Below are 22,105 nucleotides of genomic sequence, written 5' to 3' on the forward strand. Positions count from 1 at the left end.
ATTTTTTCCTCTTAATTGTATACGTACGATATCTTTAATAATGTTAAGAAGTTCTTCGGTTGCTCGGGAACAACCTTAAAACATTCTTCGATTCCTTTCCTCCCACAATGTATAAATGAAAGCGCACCAAGCAAGCTTCAAAATAGTTGTGAGAAGGGATTTACCTTTCCAAACACCACTTGCCCATGTTACCATATCATCCCAAGACGATGTAGTTCTTCTCAACCCATTAAGAAGCAATATAGAATCCCATAAAGAAACAACCATTGGGCAGTGGAAGAATAAATGATCCCGTGTTTCTATTGCAGTGCTGCAGAGAACACAATTACCTTCAGTAATGATTCCCATTCTTTGAAGTCTGTCTCTTGTAGGAAGTTTGTCCAAGTGTGCCATCCAAGCTATCAAGCTATGTTTTGGAATGTGCAGAGGGAACCAAATCAATCTGTGCCATGGAACTTTTTCCCCTTCTTCCGAACCTCTTCCCATATGTCTCGGATCTGTGTAATACCGGGCGAAATGATAGGATGGGCTTCCACCCTCAGTTTAAGAAGTCTATTAAAGCACCAACTTGCAATTGAACGATTCTGCAGCTGCCAAAAGTTAGTCCCCTTCATAATATATTCTTTAAGCCAAGCAACCCATAAAGAGCCTTCACCCAAGAGAATTTTTCTTATTAGGTGCAAGAGGCAAGCTTTGTTCCATGATTTTATATTCTTCAACCCGAGTCCACCTTCTGATTTTGAAAGACATACTTTATCCCAGCTTATCCTAGCTCCTGAAGCGGCTTTATCTTCTCCTGTCCAGAAAAAACGGGAACAAAGCTGATTAATTTTGTTTAGTATGGATTGGGGTAACATTAGCTGTCTACAACAGTAATTCGCAACACTAAACAAAACTGATCGGATGAGTTCCAGTCTACCTGCATAGCTTAATTTCTTTCCTGCCCAGTTATGAAGCCTAGCTTTGATTTTCTCAATAAGAATATCACAGTCTTTTTCGGTTAGCTTTCGAGTAACTAATGGAACCCCTAAGTATCTCACAGGCAGGGTACCGTGATTGAATCCAGTAATCTGCTTGATAGTATCAAGAGTTTGTGTAGATATTCCAGCAGCAAAAAATTCCGTTTTAGAAGCATTAAGCTTTAGACTGGACATTTCATAAAATTTATCAAGGACACTAATGACACCAATAATTGACTCGATATTTCCTTTGCAAAAAATCAGCAAATCGTCAGCAAAGGATAAATGAGTAAGGTCGATCTTCTTGCATTTAGGGTGATAGCCAAACATACCTCGTGTTGGTGCCAAATTAAGCAATGTGGAAAGCACGTTCATAGAGAGGACAAATAAGAAGGGGGAAAGGGGATCACCCTGTCTTATTCCTCTAGCTCCCTTGAAATATCCAATTAAACTCCCGTTGAACGAAATGGAGAATCTAGCTTGAGTAAAGCAAGCTCCAATCCATGCAATGAAAATCCTCGGAAGATCAAGAGCTTGAAGAATAATAGAAATGAAGCCCCAATGAAGCGAATCAAAGGCTTTATGGAGATCAATTTTCAAGGAGCATCTTGGGGAAATGTTTTTCCTTCCATAGCCTTTAACTATTTCTTGGGCAAGGAGAGTATTTTCAACTATGCTTCTTCCTTTAATAAAAGCTGTCTGGTTCAAAGTTACCATGTCTGGAAGATGGTTTGTCAGTCTTTTTACTAGAATCTTGGTGATAGCTTTGTAGATCACTGAGCAACATGAGATGGGACGAAAGTCTTTAACTGATTTTGGGTTAGGAACTTTGGGAACTAAAGCTAGGATTGTAGAATTAAAAGAAGGCAGAAGATGAGAATGAAGAAAAAAATAATGGACAACTGCCACCACTTCATCACCAATTATAGGCCAAGCTTTCTTGAAGAAAAGTGGGGTGAAGCCGTCAGGTCCTGGTGCTTTATCATTTCCTTTGCTAAATAAAGCTTCCTTAATCTCATCAATGGAAACTTCCTTAGTGATATTAGAAGTTGCTTCTATAGGCAAAGTAAATTGGAGTAAATCCTTCAGAATACGAGGGTTTGAATCACTGACCCTTGGATCAACAGAACCGAATTGATGTCGTTTGACATGAACATTGATGATATATGTGTCCTGTGTTTAAATGAGATTGAATCTAGGGACCACGTGTTCTTTGATTGTTGTTTTTCTAGGAGGGTTTGAAGATGCTCGGCTTGTAATGTGACGAGGTAGATCATGGATTGGATGCATGAGCTCGGTTAGGCTTGTTGTAATGCCAGGGAAAAATCTATCTTTTGGCTTATATTTTTCACTTGGCTTGGAATTGTGTCATTACGTTGATTTGGAAGGAAAGGAATGGCAGAATCTTTTAGGGGAAGCAGTGCTCAGAGGAAGCATTGGTAGATCGTTTAATGGAGATGATTCGTGTGAAGGTTAATGGTATGAAAGCCTGTAAAGTGAGTCAATTAGATAGTCATAGCCATGGAGTGTGGGGTTTGAATGTATAGGTGTACGATTTATTCTTTGTTTGTACAAATTGATTGGTTTTTTTTTACAATGAAATTTATATTCATCCAAAAAAATAATAATAAGAATAAATTACAAATTTAATAATTAAATTATCTTATCACTTTTATTTTACCCTAAAGAAAATCGTCGTGAGTTTTTTTAAAAGATTATTCAAATATGGTAGAAGACAATATAATGTTGATCAATAATGTTGTTTATATAATAAAACAATGAAAAGTCAAAACAATATAGTTTTACGCATATTTGTTAAAAAAAGTTTATTCAATAGTAGAAGACAGAATCAAATGAAGTTTTTGTGGTACTGATACATGGATTAGCTTGATCACTTTGAGTACACTTATACAAGATGTGAATATTTTTTATAATTTTAAAATTATTTACTAATGTAACATATAAGAAAATAATTAAGAAAATAATTACATTATTTTATTATAAATTGATTTTTTTAATTTTTTTATAATTTTAAAATTATTTACTAATGTAAAATATAAGAAAATAATATCACGTCAACAACGATATAGACGTAAACTATCAACACCTAAAATAATTAAGATTTTAATCACCATTTCCATTGGTAAGAAAAAAAGAAGAAAATCCAATGCTTTTGGTTATGGAAATGATGGAAGGAAAACATCTTACAATACCCTAAACCAAAACTGTAAAAGATATATTTTCTGATACAATTTGGTTATGGTAGTGATGTTCCACATCATTGACAATCTTTCAAGGTTAGCCAAATCATTCCCATAATTGCAGTTTCTGTCTCCCTCTCTTCCATGATATTGAAGGCTTTCTCTTCCCATCATTTTATATATCCTCCCTTTTCGCATTCTTTCGTGTTACCTGAGATCGCGGAAGCGACGATCGAGTGAACTTACATTTGCCAGTTCCTGAGAATCAGAAGAGGGAGGCAGAAACTAATTCAAGGTTTTCATATTGCAACTAAAACAAGCCACAATTTATTTTCCTAGGGATGCTATCAAACAATGAAAGCTAAATCTCCAAAGCATAAAACTTTTGTAATATGTCATCCATGTCGCTTTGCAAACTATTACTGAAAATCTAGACGCTTTAAGTTAGGTGATATGCATGACTAAAATAAAGTGGCTTTCTCTTTGGGTTGCATGGATTAATGTTTACGTTATCAAGGATAAGGATTTCTGGAACCTGGATGGAGGTCCTAGCCTTAGTTGGAGCTTTAATAGAATTCTTAAACTCAGAACTGCAGCTTTTCCTATCATCTTGAATGGAGCTTCCACCAATAGGGAAATTTGGCTAGAGATCCGTAACAAGGATAATAAAGTTCCCTGGCACACCTTGATCTGGTTCCCTCAACATATTCCTAAGCATAGTCTGATAGCTTGGATGGCGATTTTAGATAGACTTCCCACCCGTGATCGTCTTATCCGCATGGGGATTAATACCAATGGAATTTGTGTTATGTGTAATGAAACGCTGGAAAGTCGGAATCATCTATTCTTTGATTGTTCCACTGCCTCTGTTCTGCGAAGAAAAATTCTGCTTCTTAACAGGCTTAACAAAACACTCTCAACTTGGGAGGACATGGTAACTTGGGCGTGTAACACATGGAAAGGTAAATCTCTCATCTCTACTATCCTTAAACTTGCTTGGTGTGCTAACATTTATGTTTTGTGGGAGGAACGTAACCGAAGAATCTTCAAGGGATGCTCCAGAACTGATGACGAACTACTCAACAGCATCAAAGACTTGGTTGGCATTAAGCTTAGGGGAAAAAACATAAATAGGCTAGATTATGTAAACTCCAACCTTTGTACTTCTTGGGGTATCTATTAACTGATCGCTCTTTTCTGTATTTCAAGTAATTGTGTTCAGCGATTGGAAATGGTTTTGTAGCTAACATTGATTCTTTGGGTAATAAAATTATTCATTTATCCAAAAAAAATAAAATAAAGTGGCTCGATTTTAGCAAGTGTTTTGTGTGAGATTATTGTTAAAGCCGGCCTGATTTACATGTAAGCGAGCTTGCAGCCATTACGACAAATGGTTTAAAACGAGGTCATATTCTTTGTAATTTAGCTTTCCATGTCTAGTCTCTGCCCAACTTTTGACGTATGTAACTGCAAGACACTCGATAACGTGCTTTTTCGATTATGTGATTCTTAAATCTCTTCGATTTTTCACAGATCAGCTAAATGCTGGAGAAGTTTCTAACCGTAACTTTTTTTCATTTTTATACTACTATGTCATTTATGGAATCCTACAAGATCAGGTTGCATGATCAAACTGATTGTTTGTTTATCTCAGAGTTCTTTTCCGACATTACGGCTTTTTTTTTTCCACTACGACATGTTACTTCATATACTTTTACATTAAATCGGTCGTACATGCATGTGTGCGCACCAAATCAATCATCATACGGAGTTCTTTTTGCATGCACATAAAATCGATGAATTAAATTGGCTTTGTGCCTTGACTGGACTCCTGTTTTTGGACAGGCAGAAAGTGCCATTGTTGCATTAAGTTGTAGTGGATTGGTGCTAAGAACTCAGCCGATCAGGCATGTTCTCGAGTTTTCGTTCTAAATTCTATACTTGTCAAATTCGTCATCGATTAAGTTTAATTATGTTTCGTTCTTAACATTCAGGGTAAGTCCTTCAAAAACACCGGTGAGGCCACGAGTTACCCGACCAACATCGGGTTAACCAATCGACCTAGCCATTTAAGACATATGGATGGAATTGGGTGACTTCCCGATCGCAACTCTGTTGTGTCGAAGGGATGGTAAAAACTTTCATCGGTTTCTTTCTTTCCCTATTCCAGACGCAACCATTTCGGTAAGATAATAGCCACGGGCTTCGGAATCATGGGGTCGGAAAACCGAAGGTTTTGAATCGAAAAGCTGAGAAGATTATCGTAGTCATGGTTGTGAACGTCGAAGGAAGTGGTGTAGTTGCTGATATAATGACGATTGAGACACGACACGATATTTCTCCGATCAATGGGTGCCGAGAAAGATGAGATAAAGAAGTATAAGAGGAGGAGGAAGAAGAAGAGTAGAGGATAGAAGCTCGTATTCACCATGGCTGCCGTTGAAGGTAAGATTAAGAAATCTGGGAAGAGGTGCTTTGGATTTTATTGGAATCTAGAATAATGCTGTACGTTGACGACAATGGGAAGAACACAAGGCGAAACAAGAGGGAGTTGCCATGGCCGGCAATTCTATGTTTTGTAATTGAAGTTAATGCAGACAAAAATGGCTTCCATTGCGATTTGTTTAATGATCTTAAAGAGTTCGGCAGCTACCAACGAATGAATTGTGACAAAACTGCTTGCATATGTCTGAATTCGATGTTAGATGCATTTCAATCTATTCCATGTTAGCATTGAATGCGTACACTCTATAGATGCAACTGTCCGAACCCAAAATCTTTAGGAGGAGCAACACTTTCTTTTACGTTAAATATAATTACTTAAATAAACATGATATAAATTAATATTTTATACAAATTCAGTTCAAAACCAAACTACACGGCGTCAACACCTCAACTTGCAGTTGAGCTATAAAGTATTACCGACCGAGCAGACAATCCAAAGCCTCTTATATATATTTCATCTCATGTTTTCAATTTGTACAACACAATGTATTCCAATATTTGTTAGGCAAAGATGATGAATTTGACAAATCTGCATAATTGAGTACACGTGTCAAATAAACAAAATTAAGATTTAAACAACACTAATTCATTATTCATAAAGATGTGTTCTTATCTCAAACCACATTACGTCTTTTAAAAATTTATTATCAAATAACTAAGATTAGATGTTCTGTCATAAGTTCAAAACTATGGAATATAAGCTTTTGATTCTTATTGGTTGTCTGGTTGTTATCATCAAAGTTAGTTATAGAGTGAATATTTAATCGAATCGAATATATTAAAATATTTTTTTAAATTAATTGAATTGATAAATTATTATTTTATGTTCTAATTTTTTGTGTAATTTTCTTGTTGTTTCCTTGCATTCCTTAGGATCTAGAATCCCACTGCAGGCTATTTACAATCTCTATATCTTGATTACAACAACCTTGAAAGTAATCAATTGTTTTAAATATTAAAGGTCTATAGTACTTAACAATGGTCTAATAACTTCTCAAATAAAGATGTGATTGAATTGAATAATTAAAACTATTTGTAGCTTTCATAAATAATAAATAAAATAAAATATTGTTGTTTAAGAAAAAAAAGGAAAACAAATGACTATAGTGCTCAACAAAGAAACTAAGGATATGCTAGAAATATATATATATATTAGAAATTTAGTTATAGGTTTCTTTTAACAACTTAACACCCTTTTCTTGTTCAATTATTTCTCTTGCAAAAAAAGAAAAAAAAACAGAAATTTTAATATTAATATAAAGTATGCCGTGGATTAGAACGAGTTGGTGGTTAAAGGGATGAAGAGGGAGAAGAAAACTGAGTGATTTATGACGAGTCATGAGTTGATTGATGAGAAGGTCTAGCATTGCATACCACTGCTGATGCTCATGATCTTCATTACGGTATTGCGTTCAGGGATTCATGGGAGTGATTCCAGCTCAGAACAAGAACAAGAAAGGTAAGAAATAGATAACCGTTCTTTTATGCATTGATATGGAATTAAGAGTGGTGTTATCTTTTGCTTCAACTGATCAGAAATGATGAATGTTGTTGTTTTCTGTGTTGCAAATTCTAGTAAAATATTTGGTTGGTTAGAAAAGGCAAAGAAATGATGAATGGTTATGGTGTTGTTTTCTTTGCCATCTTCTAGATGACATTACAATAAAAGATTAGCGAAATTGCTGTCATAGGCCTTGGATAAATCCAATTTCAAGCCTTCGAGTAGGATTAGGGAGGTTTTTTAATGAGGGCCTTGCGGTGTATACTTTGTTTATATTCTAATATACAAAGTGACCTTTTACAAAAAAATAAATCCAATTTCAAGATAACCCCCTGACATCCTTTATGAAGGCACATTGACTCTCATCAATTATGGCCCATCACCAATCTTAGCCGCATTGAGAGTAATTTTGCAATGATCTTGTAAATTGACCCAACAAGGCTAATTGGTCTAAATTCAGAAATAACTGTTGGATCACACTTCTTCAAAATTAAAGCTACACAAGAGGAGTTAATTGATGGAGGTAACTTGCATTCTTCGAAGAAAACAGATAACGTCTTACATACTTTTCCCTTCGACTACCTCCCAGTAAAACTTATATAATTTCAAGTTAAATCCATGAGGTTCAAGGACCTTCGGATCCCCACAACTCTAAATTGCTTCTTTGATCTCATACTCCGAAAAGGGTTCTTCTAATCTTTTCGAATCTTCACTGGCAAAATTTTTGAAATTTAAATTAAATTTCCCTCTCTAGATTCTATCTAGGTATCAGGTCCAGGGGTCTTCTCACTTTTTAACGTCATCTTTGATTCTAATTTAAACAATTTTCTATAACCAGGATGGACCGAAGAGGTCGCACTCCCTAGAAATTTTAAATTTCCTATATTCTAGTTTTTTTCTTTGTATTTTCTATTGATGTCTAATTTTGTACCCTCTAAAATTTTTTATATAACTTCTTAAGTTCGCACCCCCTGACTTGAATTCCTGCATCTGTCCCTGTCTATAACCATATATATATATATCATGCCAAGTTAAGGGACTCAACTCAAACTTGAACACTAATCCACCAATTACTAAAAATTTTGAGTTATTCGAGTTCTATTTTATAACTCAACTAGAATTTAAAATTTTTTCCAAGTTGAGTTAAGTTTTTTTGAGTCATGTCCAGTCGAAAATTTCAATTTTTTCAAGTCGAATCAAGTTTTTCTTCTCTAGCGATGGGGGAAGAGTCATCCCGTCTTCAAGGAAGCTCAATCACTGGTTACGTGAATACTTATATATGTCAAGATCAATTCTAATAAATGGTTGATATGATATTTTAAGAGTTTGTGTGCCGGCACTAGCTACTTAATTGATGCGTTGTTAACCAAGATTTGTGGTAGAATTTTGCAGTATTAATTTGCAAAACAAAATGTAATTGAGACAGAAAGTTACAACACCAAGTAGAAAATAAAAGAGATGGAAAAAACCATTGAATTAGTTGTCACAATCGTGAAAAATGGGTCCAGACATTTGGTCCTAAATGATGCCTTGAGACGTATGATTTGGGGTACAGTCCATGGTGAAACAGGCTGGCTTTGATTTGTGTGAATGTGACAAAGTTTCAAACTAATCGTAAGTAACAAATGATGAATATGTTTGATTGCAATGTTCAATCAAAATAAGATTCTCAATTGATGTACTGAGACTAAGTCTTTCATATTTGGTTTTCCTTTTGTGCCCGATAATTTTGCATATGTCTTACTCCAATTGTGACAGTTTGTTGATTGATGGATATGTTTGATTCCAATGCTCAACAAAATAACAATCTACATTAAATACTATTCTCAATTTCATTGTATGAATAAATGTCTTTTTGGTTAACTATGTTCTAAAAGTCTTCTAAGTCTTTGTTTCCATCCCTTCCCTAATTTCCTCGAAGTCCACTGAAACTAGAATGAGACAATCGATCCTCTTCAACAGTCACATTTGCATAGTTGTACGCATTACTTTTTTACTCAAATTATAATCCATATTTAAGTTGGATTTTATTATAATTATAGTGGTTGAAGATTATTTGATAATTAAGTTTATTTAGTAAGTAAATATTTATTTTAGACTATAATTCCTATGGAATAGAGTCCTTTAAAATAATGAGAGATTTATTTTTGAGAGATATAATCATCTTGTACTCTCTACATATTTTGGGGTTTTTGTTACAAAAGAGGAGTTTTATAGGGATATTAAGCGAGTAATTTTGGATACTTTGAGTTTTGGTATAAATATTAAATTTTAATATACATGTGATATCATGTATTTGTAAGCTTTATGATCTTTACGTCTATAATGGGTTAATGTTCTTGTTCGTAAAAGTAGAAAAAGTCGAACCACATTAAATCTCGTATCTTACATATATCTTACTATAGAAAATGTCATATGTTTATTGATGTAATATATTTTAGTTTTATATTTTACAAAGCTAATAAATTAAATTAATTTAAACATTTAATATTATGATGATTGATTGATAATATATTTTATATTTAAATTATTTATTTATTTTTACATACTCTCCCAACTAAACCTTTCATTTCAAATATTAAAAAAATAACAACATATCACCATTTAAAAAACAATATGTACTTGTAATTGATGCTTTTAGATTTTCAGAAGAATTTTGCAGTACTAATTTGCAAAACAAAATATAATTGAAACAGAAAGTTACAACACCAAGTGGAAAACAAAAGAGATGAAAAAAACCATTAAATTAATTGGTCCAATCGTGAAAAATGGGTCCAGACATTTGGTCCTAAGTGATGCCTTGAGACGTATGATTTGGGGTACAGTCCATGGTGAAACAGGCTGGCTTTTGATTTGTGTGAATGTGACAAAGTTTGAAACTACTCGTAAGTAACAAATGATGAATATGTTTGATTCCAATGTTCAATCAAAATAAGATTTTATCAACGGGATTAGTTCAAGTGGTAATCAGCTTGATATCACTTAAGTAGGTTTCGAGTTCGAGTCCTTATATATGCAAAAAATCTCCGCTAAAAGACTCACCTAACAAAACCTAATGTGCAACTTGAATCGGTCAAAATTAATCAAAGCCTTGAGAATCGGAAAGGTAACCACCAAATAAAATTCTCAATTGATGTACTGAGTAGGGAGGGGCATGGGTTGGGTTTCGGCCAACCTGGCCCGAACTGAAAATTTTACATCCTTCACCCGACCTAAACTCGACCCGATCTTTTGAGATAAAATTCGAACCCGATCTGACCCGATCCGAAATAATAATAAAAATATTATTTTAATTCAATAAAAATAATGATTTAATTAAAAAATATATAGAGGGATATTATTGTAATTATTCCTAAATATATTTAAGGTAAAATTATATTTTTTTTTCGGGTCAGGTCGGGTCGGATATTTTTCACCATAAACTCGAATCCGACCCAACCCGAACATTACCTTTAAAAAAACTCAACCCTACCCGACCTGAATCTGAATTTAAAAAAAAACTGACCCGATCGGGTCGGATCAGAACCCGTCAGATTCGAGTCCCATACCCATCCCTAGTACTGAAACTAAGTCTTTCATTTTTGTCTTTCCTTTTGTGCCCAATAATTCTGCGTATGTCTTATACTCCAATTGTGACAGTTTGTTGATTGATGGATATGTTTGATTCTAATGCTCAATCAAAATAAGAATCTACATTAAATACTATTCTCAATTTCATTTTATGAATAAATGTCTTTTTGGTGAACTCTGTTCTAAAAGTCTTTTAAGTCTTTGTTTCCATCCATTCCCTAATTTCCTCGAAATCCACTAAAACTAGGCTAAGACAATGGATCCTTTTCAATATTCACATTTGCATCATTGTACGAAATTATATTTTGATTCAAATTATAATTAATATTTAAGTTGAATTTTATTTTATTATAATTATAGTGATCGAAGATTATTTGATAATTAAGTTTATTTAATAAGTAAATATTTATTTTAGGCAATAATTCCTATGGAATAAAGTCCTTTAAAATAATAAAAGAAATATTTTTGAGAGATATAATCATTTTGTCCTCTCTGTATATTTTGGGGTTTATGTTACCAATACTGTTGATTCCATGAATGCATAAAAGATTTGCAAAGTGGCAGTGTAAGAGCAGAAAACTTCATTGCATGGTGGTAGGCAGACCCTTTTCTAGAGATGTTTTGTATATAATTATGGCACGCAATCATAGGCCTTGGATAAATCCAATTTCAAGATAACCCCCTGACACCCTACCGTCATATCCCATAGAATGGATAATTTCGTTTGCAATTAGAATTCCATCAAAGATTTGTCGACCCTTTATGAAGGCACATTGACTCTCACCAATTATGGTCCATCACCAATCATAAAAAAGCATTGAGAGTAATTTTGCAATGATCTTGTAAATTGACCCAACAAGGCTAATTGGTCTAAATTCAGAAATAACTGTTGGATCACACTTCTTCAAAATTAAAGCTACACTAGAGGAGTTAATTGATGGAGCTAACTTGCCTTCTTCGAAGAAAACAGATAACGTCTTACATAATTTTCCCTTCGACTTCCTCCCAGTAAAACTTATATAATTTCAAGTTAAATCCATGAGGTTCAAGGACCTTCGGATCCCCACAACTCTAAATTGCTTCTTTGATCTCATACTCCGAAAAGGGTTCTTCTAATCTTTTCGAATCTTCACTGGCAAAATTTTTGAAATTTAAATTAAATTTCCCTCTCTAGATTCTATCTAGGTATCAGGTCCAGGTGTCTTTTCACTTTTTCACGTCTTCTTTGATTCCAATTTAAACAATTTTCTATAATCAGGAATGGACCGAAGGGGTCACAACCCCTAGAAATTTTAAATTCCCTATATTTTAGTTTTTTCTTTGTATTTTCTATTGATTGTCTATTTTTTCATATTCTAAAATTTTTAATATAACTTCTTAAGTTCGCACCCTGACCTGAATTCCTACGTCCGTCCATGTCTATAACCATATACGATATATATATCATGCCAAGTTAAGGGACTCGACTCAAACTTGAACACTATTCCACCAATTACTAAAACTTTTGAGTTATTCGAGTTCTATTTTATAACTAAACTAGTATTTAATTTTTTTTCCAAGTCGAGTTAAGTTTTTTCGAGTCAAGTCCAATCGAAAATTTCAAAATTTTCAAATCGAATCAAGTTTTTATTCTCTAGGGGTGGGGGAAGAGTCCTCCCGTCTTCAAGGAAGCTTCATCCCTGGTTACGCGAATACTTATATATGTCAAGATCAATTCTAATAAATGGTTGATGTGAGATTTTAAGAGTTTGTGTCACGGCACTATCTACTTAGTTGATGCGTTATTAACCAAGATTTGTGGTAGAACTTTGCAGTATTAATTTGCAAAACAATATGTAATTGAAACAGAAAGATACAACATCAAGTGGAAAATAAAAGAGATGAAAACAACCATTGAATTAATTATCACAATCGTGAAAAATGGGTCCAGACATGTGGTCCTAAGTGATGCCTTGAGACGTATGATTTGGGGTACAGTCCATGGTGAAACAGGCTGCCTTTGATTTGTGTGAATGTGACAAAGTTTGAAATTACTCGTAAATAACAAATGATGAATATGTTAGATTCCAATGTTCAATCAAAAATAAGATTCTGGGTTGGCTCAAGTGGTAAATAACTTAGTATCGCTTAAGTATGAATGAGTTATTGTGTATGTAAAAAATCTCCGCTAGGAGACTTACCCACTAAAGCCAGCTGTGCGATCCAAGTCGGTCCGAATTAATCAAGGCAAAACCTTAAGTACCAAATGGAACAACAAAATAAGATTCTCAATTGATGTACTGAGACTAAGTCTTTCATATTTGGTTTTCCTTTTGTGCCCAATAATTTTGCGTATGTCTTACTCCAATTGTGACAGTTTGTTGATTGATGGATATGTTTGATTCCAATGCTCAACAAAATAACAATCTACATTAAATACTATTCTCGATTTCATTTTATGAATAAAAGTCTTTTTGGTTAACTATGTTCTAAAAGTCTTCTAAGTCTTTGTTTCCATCCATTCCCTAATTTCCTCGAAGTCCACTGAAACTAGACTGAAACAATCGATCCTTTTCAACAATCACATTTGCACGAATTATTTTTTGATTCAAATTATAATCAATATTTAAGTTGGATTTTATTATAATTATAGTGGTTGAAGATTATTTGATAATTAAGTTTATTTAGTAAGTAAATATTTATTTTAGGCAATAATTCCTATATAATAGAATCCTTTAAAATGATGAGAGAATTTTTTGAGAGATATAATCATCTTGTACTCTCTACATATTTTGGGGTTTATGTTACAAAGAGGAGTTTTATAGGGATATTAAGCGAGTGATTTTGGATACTTTGAGTTTTTGGATAGATATCAAATTTTAATATACATGTGATATCATGTATTTGTACGCTTCATGATTTCTACGTCTATGATGGTTTAATGTTCTTATTGTTCGTAAAAGTAGACAAAGTCAAACCACATTAAATCTCGTTTCTTGCATATATCTTATTTTACATTGATATCGTTTTACGCATGTTCCTACATGCATGCAACTATAGAAAATGTCATAGTTGATGTTTATCGATCTAATATATTTTAGTTTTATATTTTACAGAGTTAATAAACTAAATTAATTTAAGATCATCATGATAACAAATAAGCGTCATCTTGATCAGTTGTGATGATATCAAATCTAACCCTGAAAAGAAAAGAAAAGAAAACAACGGTCAAACAACCGAAAACATGCCATAGAAACAGAGGAAAACATGCCATAAAGGCAGGAGAACTACCTAAAAGGCAAAATTATTAAGAATAAAAAACAGAAATTAAAAAAAGATACGCTATAATAAAGCAAAAGAAAAATAATGAATACCGACGGTCGACAACCAGTACCAAGACTGGTGTTGCCGCCGGTTACAAAGATGAAGAAGAAAAGAGACTAATGACGGCTGACGGCTAAGGAAAAAGATAGAAAAAGAGAAAATCGGTTTCAAGTTAGATTATTTATGATCAAATTCAATTTATAATTTGAATTGAGATTTTCTTAGAACTAATTGAAAATAATAAAAGTATATATTAAAAAAATCATAAATTATTCGAGTTGCATATTAAAGTATTTAAATTTAATTCTTGTAATAATTTAAATATTCAAATTACTCAAATAATACGATGAGAAGCAAGGTTTGCAGTACATGGTTTGAATAATTGGAATAACAAAATAAAAATTAAAATGGTAAGTTACATACGACATGAAGTAGAAAACGATAGAGAGAAAAAAAGTCATTGAATCGTGAAATATGGGTCCAGACATGAAGTCTTAAAACAAGTATATCAGTTCTACTCTTCAACTCGAGACTAAGTCTTGCATTTTAAGCCTTCCATTATGTGTCGTGTATTGTGGTTGGTGCCTTCTTATCCAAATTATGACTCAAAGGATACCCTCCCTAAATCCATCCTATTTAAAGACACTCAACTGAAGCATTAAACCCAGTTGTTTCTCTCTTCATGATTTGCATTATACCCACACCCAACCTTATGGCAAAAACTCCCTTCCTCCCTCCTCTTATGTTTCTGCTTTTATTTGCAACCTTTAGTGCTACTTTCTCTGCCAACATCACCACTGATCAATCTGCCCTTTTAGCCTTAAAATCCCATATCACTCACGATCCCCACAACTTCCTAGCAACCAACTGGTCCACTTCTACCTCTGTTTGCAATTGGATTGGTGTCACCTGTGGATCCAGACACCACAGAGTCACAGCTCTGAACTTGTCAAGTATGGATCTCACAGGCACCATCCCATCTCAGTTGGGAAATTTATCTTTCCTTGCCTACCTCTACATTCATAACAATAGTTTTCATGGCTCTTTACCTATTGAGTTAACTAATTTGCATCGGCTGAAATATTTGAACTTTGGTAACAACAGCTTCAGTGGAGAAATCCCATCATGGTTTGGTTCCTTCGCTAAACTTCAAGGCTTGTTCTTGTACAGGAACAACTTCACTGGTGTTATCCCATCCACTCTTGGCAATTTGTCAAAACTTGAAATGTTGAGCTTGTACAGCAACAGTCTCCAAGGTCCCATACTTTTCTCAATCATGTCTTTATTTTCACTTGTAAAAAGTTTATTTTATAACTAACGTTGTCATATTTAATATATTCTCATTGCAGGTCATCTATCATCAGGAATGTTTGACAACCTTTCTAAATTACAAGGACTCGATTTACATGAAAATCAAATTTCTGGCAGGATTCCAAAGAGTTTATTCAAATGCAAAGAGTTGACGTTTTTATCATTGTTTTCCAACTCTTTGCAGGGAAGTATACCTTCAGAAATTGGGAATTTGACTATGCTCGACATTCTGTATCTTAATCAGAACAACCTCAAAGGTAAATAATTTCACATTGCAGTCCATCTACTCTCACTTAACAATTCCAATTTTTTGTTATCTTATTTTTACAGACAGTTGAACCATCAACCAATTATTTAATGTCAAATTAGGGTAGACTAAAGGAATAAGTCCTAACCTACATATTGAAATAAGTTGTATCGTTAGTCTTCTTTGAATCAAATACCTTGGAACTATTTTTAAATTTCTGTAGTTTTTTAAATTTTTAATCTCTTAATATAGTAATACTTTTGGCTATGAAAAAATAAATTAGTTTCACATTTCATACTTCTAACTACTTGAATATGATACTTAAAAAATTGTATGTAATATTATCATGTTTAGTGCTTGATTTAATTTTTTGGATGTTTCAGTTATTTTTTTTGGACCTGATACTTCCAACTATTTGGAGCTTTCATAAGTACTAAAACAATTTAATTTTTTTTTAATTTTTTAAAACGGAAAAGAAATGCAAAATATATGCCTATAGCACTCCAACAAAAATATAAGGATCTTCTATAAAATTATTAATAATTTTTGACAGATTTAATTATATATTTTAGATAAAATTTCACCAGAGAATGAAAATTTGAATTCTCTCGCGTACATAAATTTTTCTAATAACGATTTCTTGGGTAAAGATGTGTTTGGATTAAATATTTTCAACTATTTGCAGCTTTCTTAAGCAGTGAAAAAAATTTGAATAAAATTTTCAAGTTTAAGAAAATAAAAAGGGAAAGAAATGGAGAACAAATGCCTCTGGTGCTCAACATAGAAATTAGGGGTTTGTTAGAAAATTTATTAATAAATTTTGATCGGTTTACTTATATGTTTGAAGTGAAATTCCATTAGTTATTACAAACTTACTTATCTTGAGAATATTAGTCTTTCTTTTAACAACTTTAAAAATATAATATCATATTTTTTTTAAATTTTATATCTTTCTCGATCTTGAATATATTTTCATTAGATAAAAGATTTATATAACTAACAATTTCACTGCAGGCCATCTAGAGTCAGAAATATTTGATAACATGTCTAAATTGCAAGTATTAAGCTTGAATGGGAATCAAATTTCTGGTAGCATTCCCAGTAGTTTATACAAGTGCAAAGAGTTGAGGTATTTATCACTGTGGAACAATTCTATGGAAGGAAGTATACCTATAGAAATCGGAAATTTGACTATGCTCCAATCTTTGTTTCTTGGTTACAATAACTTCAAAGGTAAAAAATTCCTTGTTTGCATCCCTTTCTCTTTTATTTTCGTTAGATAAAAGTTGTTTTATAATTAACAATCTCACTGCAAGTCATCTGGAGTAGGGAATATTTGATAACATGTCTAATTTGCAATAATTAAGCTTGGCTGAGAATCAAATTTCTGGTAACATTCCTAATAGTTTTTCAATTTATAATTTGAATTGAGATTTCCTAGAACTAATTTAGAATAATAAAAGTATAGATTAAAAATAAAATTTTGATTAAAATCATAAACTATTTAATTATTAAAAAATCTCAATTAAAATAAAATATTATTTAAATTATATAATAAAATATTCAAATTCAACCTATTATTTGATGTTAACTTTAGTTCTTGATGCATGACTTTAAACGATAATCATCAACCTATTATTTGATGTTAACCCAATTTAATGAAGAAGAAAAAGATGAATTGATTAATTATAGAAACATTTTCTTTAAAGAATTGGGTGTAGATTATAGGCAATAATTGGTTAAAGGTTGGACTGATTATTTAATTTTACATTTCAGGTACAATTCCATCGGTTATCAAAAATATAATTTCTCTAGAAATGATTGATTTTTCGGTTAACAACTTCACGGGTATAATATAATTTTCCTTCCTCTTTTTATTGTTATTTTGTTATATATTTATTAATTAGTTATAAGAATTGTTTTCATTTGACGTGTCCTTTTGTATTCAAACATAAATCATTTAAGTATTAAACTCAAATAAATCCATTCTAAAATGATTTAAATTTAAAATATCTTATTTTTTTCAACTCGAAATGAACTAAACTAAATTTCCTTGGTTTTTCTAATTGTAAGTTTTAAATATTGTTAAGTTATGATACATCAAAAGAAATTATCAAAATCCTTTTCAATATCAACTTTCTTTTTTATTTCGTTAGAAAATTTTCTGTCCAAAATTTGGTAATTTGTTGCATGTCATGTGATATCCAAATGAAATTTTCAAAAATATATTTGTTGATTCTCTAGCAAAAATGATATTTGTTTTACATACCTAACTGTTGGAAAATGTACCGATTTGCAATGGTCATCTTTTTGTTTAATGAGAAGAATATTTAAAATCATTTTAAAAACAGTTATTTATTTTACTACAATTCAGGCTCCATAAATGGTATTAGTTTCATGTAAGAAAAGGCCTGATGTTGTTAATTAAATTAACAAACATTTATTTATTTGTTTCAAAGATTATTCAAACTTCTGATTCAAACTCTATTTCATATTTTCTGCAAGGCCAAATTCCTTCCTCGTTATGCAATTTGAGTTCTCTTGTGGCTCTCGATTTATCGAACAATAGGTTGGATGGAACAATTTCGGAATGTGTTGTAAATTTTGCTGAAGGTTGCACCTTACAAAGTTTTGGAATCGAAAACAACCAAGTCGAAGGGTCACTGCCACGATCTTTAGGTAATTGTAAAGAACTGAAGTTTCTTGATGTTGGGAACAACTATTTAAATGACACTTTCCCAAATTGGTTAGGAAATTTGGATCAGTTACAAGTGCTTAACTTGAGATCGAACAGATTCTATGGTAAGGTGGATAGCTATGATGTTACCTTCACTCGTTTGCGTGTCATTGATCTCTCTCGTAATAACTTCAGTGGCTACCTACCTGTAAATTTTTTTGAAAATTTGCATGCCATTAGAGAAGTGAATGAAAAGAAAGTTAAACCAGAGTACATGATAGATACAATAGTTGGTGGAGTATATATTGCGCCAGGTTTATCTTTAACAACAAAAGGATTGGAAACAGAGTTTGAGAAACTATTAACCATATGGACAGCTATTGACTTTTCCAGCAACCAATTCTTCGGAGAAATTCCCAAAACAATTGGAGAGCTTCATTCACTAATTGTCCTAAATCTCTCTCATAATTGTTTAACAGGTCCTATCCCATCATCATTAGGTGAATTGTCAGAACTTGAATCATTAGATCTCTCATCAAACAAGCTCAGTGGAAGAATTCCAACAGAGTTTACAAATCTTGGATTCCTAGAGGTGTTAAACCTTTCTCACAATAATCTCGTGGGACCCATTCCTAAAGGTAAACAATTGGATACTTTCAGTAATGATTCCTACATAGGAAACTTGGGTTTATGTGGATTGCCATTATCAAAAAGCTGTGATAATGATGAGGGAACTCCAGCCAAATTTGATAGAGATGATGATGATGGATTGAATTGGAAATTTTCTATACTGATGGGATATGGATGTGGGTTGGTGTTGGGATTGAGCATGGGATACATTGTATTCACAACTGGAAAACCATGGTGGTTCATTAAGATCTACGAGAGAGTTCAACAAAGATTTGTAAAAAAGGTAAAAAAGAGAACTCTTTGACGGATTTTTGTTGCAGACCGAGCAGTGGAGAGAGCAGAAAACTTCATTGCATGGTGGTAGGCAAGCCCTTTTCTATAGCTGTTTCATATCTATTGCTGCGTGGGTGCTTTTTTTGTATGTATTATGTTTTCCTGCATCCTCTCCTATAGCAGCCTTCCCTTGAGTATTTCCATCTTGTAATGACTATCTTAATCGGCATTTTCTGAGTGTTTCACTTTCGTTTTTTAATAAATTTATAGTGGGTTAATTTATTTCAAAGATAGAGTTTGGCAAGAATCAAGGTAGGTATTAAGAATTGAAACAGAGGGATGCCTGTGGTGGCTCCAATGAATGGATTGAAAATGATAAAATGTTGGTCTTCTGCAGAACATATCTAATAATATTGAAACAGAAGCAATTAGACTAAAGTTTCAAAACTTAATAATTTAATGTTAAGACAACAATTTCCTTCCATCGAATGTATATAGGAACCTGTTGCTTAAGTAAATGGTTTTTATAATTTATCAATTGTTTTTACAGGAAGATTCTTCCAAACAGGACGATCATGCGGTCATTATTTCCCCGTTATTCGCAGCTTCAATCGTAGTCATAGCTTCAGGGATCAATTTTCTGCATTCCGTGTCATAGGTTAGCAGTATCTTATTTTGGGAAGAGAAATGCCTCTAGATGGGTTTATAAGTAGGCGCGGTTTATGTTTGTTTTCGTGTATATTCGTGTAAGTATGTATCTTCGACATGTTTCAGGATGTGATTTACGAAGAAGACCTGATTTCAATGCCATGATGGCCTCCTCCTTTGATCCAAATATAACCTATGTTTTCGTGGTAAGTTTACCCTTGTAACTATCACCTGATTTCATATCATATAATTGGTTTGTCTTCCATGCTTCAATTAGTCTCTCAAACTTATGATTTCATGATAACTTAATTTGAAAATTTTACCAGATTGGCAAGTTGACTGGTCTAGTTGCTAATGCCATCGATGAAAATCTTAGAGGTATATATATATAATCATCCTATAAGTATACATAATCATGTCTGATGACTCTGATCTTTAGCTTGGTTTTTGCAGTTGATAATGGTCCCATAATGAGTGCAGAAACCATTGCAGGAAGAATTTGCCAAGTGCTTCAAAGAAAGTGGAATATCTGAACTTGTTCGTCGATATTATCTACGTTGCTCCGATTCTTCATTTTTCATGAAATATACAAGACCGATATAATATCGGATATGAATATCGATATGTTACTCTTTTAAGAGTCCTCCAAATACTCATATTAGGCATTTCTCAGTGCACACTTGCATTCAATATTTTCACCCAATCCAAATAACATGACACCGTGAAATAAATTTCAAGACAATTGAAATAAGAAGCTTACAGATACAACTGAAAATGGAAGAAAAAAGTTACAGATGTAGTGTTTGAAATTTAAATTTATTTAATATCATCCGAATCAATTGAGTTAAGTTCGGATTTAAAATCTTCAATTCGCTCGGATTCGTTTTCCTTTGATTTATTTTCATCAAGATATTGTTGGTAGATATAAGAAGCAAAGCCCCAAAGAGTGAACAACATTGCCAATACCTTAATTGCATCCATTTTTTTCACCGTACAACACCACGCCAACAACCGGAACAAATGGCAAACTAAGCATGCTAACAACGTTTGAGAACAAAGAAGACACCAAATAGACCAATCCCACAACTCCTACTGTACAAATCTGCCATGCCAACGCTGTTCCGATCAAGATCGCAACATAAATTGCCTTCCCTTCATTGAATTTCTCCATCTCGGACTTTAAATCCATAAATTCCGTACTCAAAAACAATCCAAGCATATATGCAAACGAAAGTAGCGACGATTGAAGTGTAAATCTGCATTTCAAACACGACAAGGAATGTGTCCTTTTTAAGTACTTATTCATATGAAAATTGCGTTAGAGAAAGCATTAAAGCATAGCATGCTGAAGCACCGATTGTTGATAGAATCGCGATGATACGTTCTTGCCTTCGTACAGGAGGTTTCCCGATTTTATCTTTGGATGCGTCGGGGTGAACCACGATCATCGAAGCCGATATCGTAATGAAGATTATTGAGTTAAGTATTAGGATAGTGAGCTTTTCGGAGTTGATAATGAATGAGAAGATCGCGTTGAATACCAACTGGCTTGCACAAATGAGTGTCGAAACGGAAAGTGGTTCGACGCCTATTGAATACAAGAGGTCATCGATGGCAAGCAGACAACCAAGTGAAAAGTAAACCAGACAATGGGTTATGTTGTTTAAGGAGCTCGGGAACATGTTAACGTAGCAAAAGAAGAGGAGGGGGGAGATAAAGGAGTGGAAAATCGATGGTTTGCGTGAGAGATGCCAACCATTTACTTTTTCCGCCATGATTGAAATAGAATTTGGTTAAAAGAATGGCTGCTGATTGACCGGCGAGGAGGAAGACATGTTGAGTGCCACTAGAAGCCACCATTTCCAGCGGTTTTTGGGTCTGAATACCGGATGCTGATCAGTGGCGGCGGCGATTGCTTCCTCTTGATGAGGTGTTTCAGCTTCTGCTGCTAATATTTACGAAAAAAATAGATTACAACAGCATTCGTTACATCTATAACCAAAATGAACATCAAAATAGGAAAAGAGGGAAGGGATAGAGAAAAAAAACCTGGTTTGCTATCATGCTGAGCATCAAATATTTCCATTAGCTAATCCAAAACAAACCCAACACAAAAAATATTGAAGCGACTTCTTGCGTAAGGATTTGGAGTTTTCGTTTTAATCTGCTTTATAACATGTTTGTTCTTGGTTCCTTTCATTCTTAATGAATGATCCATGCAATGCTCAATGTGCATAAAATATAAGAAATTATCAATACCTTTGGAATTTCTTTGGCGGC

At 33.2% G+C, this 22,105-nt stretch overlaps 1 protein-coding gene and 1 pseudogene across 5 annotated transcripts; one reads left to right on the plus strand and one right to left on the minus strand.

The window, feature by feature from the left end:
- The first annotated feature begins 14,583 nt into the window (after positions 1-14,583).
- LOC120202979 (receptor-like protein 52) lies at positions 14,584-20,569 on the plus strand. Of its 5 annotated transcripts, none has more exons than XM_039203349.1 (10): positions 14,584-15,295; positions 15,389-15,607; positions 16,612-16,830; positions 17,374-17,445; positions 18,103-18,276; positions 18,349-18,912; positions 19,728-19,835; positions 19,952-20,031; positions 20,152-20,203; positions 20,279-20,569. In XM_039203349.1, the coding sequence occupies exons 1-10, from the start codon at positions 14,722-14,724 to the stop codon at positions 20,356-20,358; spliced, it is 2,142 nt and encodes a 713-aa protein (XP_039059280.1). In that variant the 5' UTR covers positions 14,584-14,721; the 3' UTR covers positions 20,359-20,569. The 5 variants fall into 5 exon arrangements, with proteins under 5 accessions (XP_039059280.1, XP_039059283.1, XP_039059281.1 ...); XM_039203352.1 differs by having other exon boundaries at positions 14,585-15,295; positions 18,754-18,912; positions 20,279-20,568; XM_039203350.1 differs by lacking the exons at positions 20,152-20,203; positions 20,279-20,569 and adding an exon at positions 19,225-19,264 and having other exon boundaries at positions 14,585-15,295.
- A 72-nt stretch (positions 20,570-20,641) lies between these two features.
- LOC120202792 lies at positions 20,642-21,780 on the minus strand (annotated as a pseudogene).
- Positions 21,781-22,105: the final 325 nt, after the last annotated feature.

The sequence above is a fragment of the Hibiscus syriacus genome, unplaced genomic scaffold (genome assembly GCF_006381635.1).
Source record: "Hibiscus syriacus cultivar Baekdansim isolate YM2019G1 unplaced genomic scaffold, ASM638163v2 tig00009009_pilon, whole genome shotgun sequence".
Lineage (NCBI taxonomy): Eukaryota > Viridiplantae > Streptophyta > Magnoliopsida > Malvales > Malvaceae > Hibiscus > Hibiscus syriacus.

Coding starts and splice junctions, on each gene's coding strand:
- LOC120202979 (XM_039203349.1), top strand. CDS start 14,722: ATGATTTGCATTATACCCACACCCAACCTTATGGCAAAAACTCCCTTC. Junction 18,913..19,727: donor CGTGGGACCCATTCCTAAAG/GTAAACAATTGG, acceptor TTGTTTTTACAG/GAAGATTCTTCCAAACAGGA. Junction 19,836..19,951: donor TTCTGCATTCCGTGTCATAG/GTTAGCAGTATC, acceptor GACATGTTTCAG/GATGTGATTTACGAAGAAGA.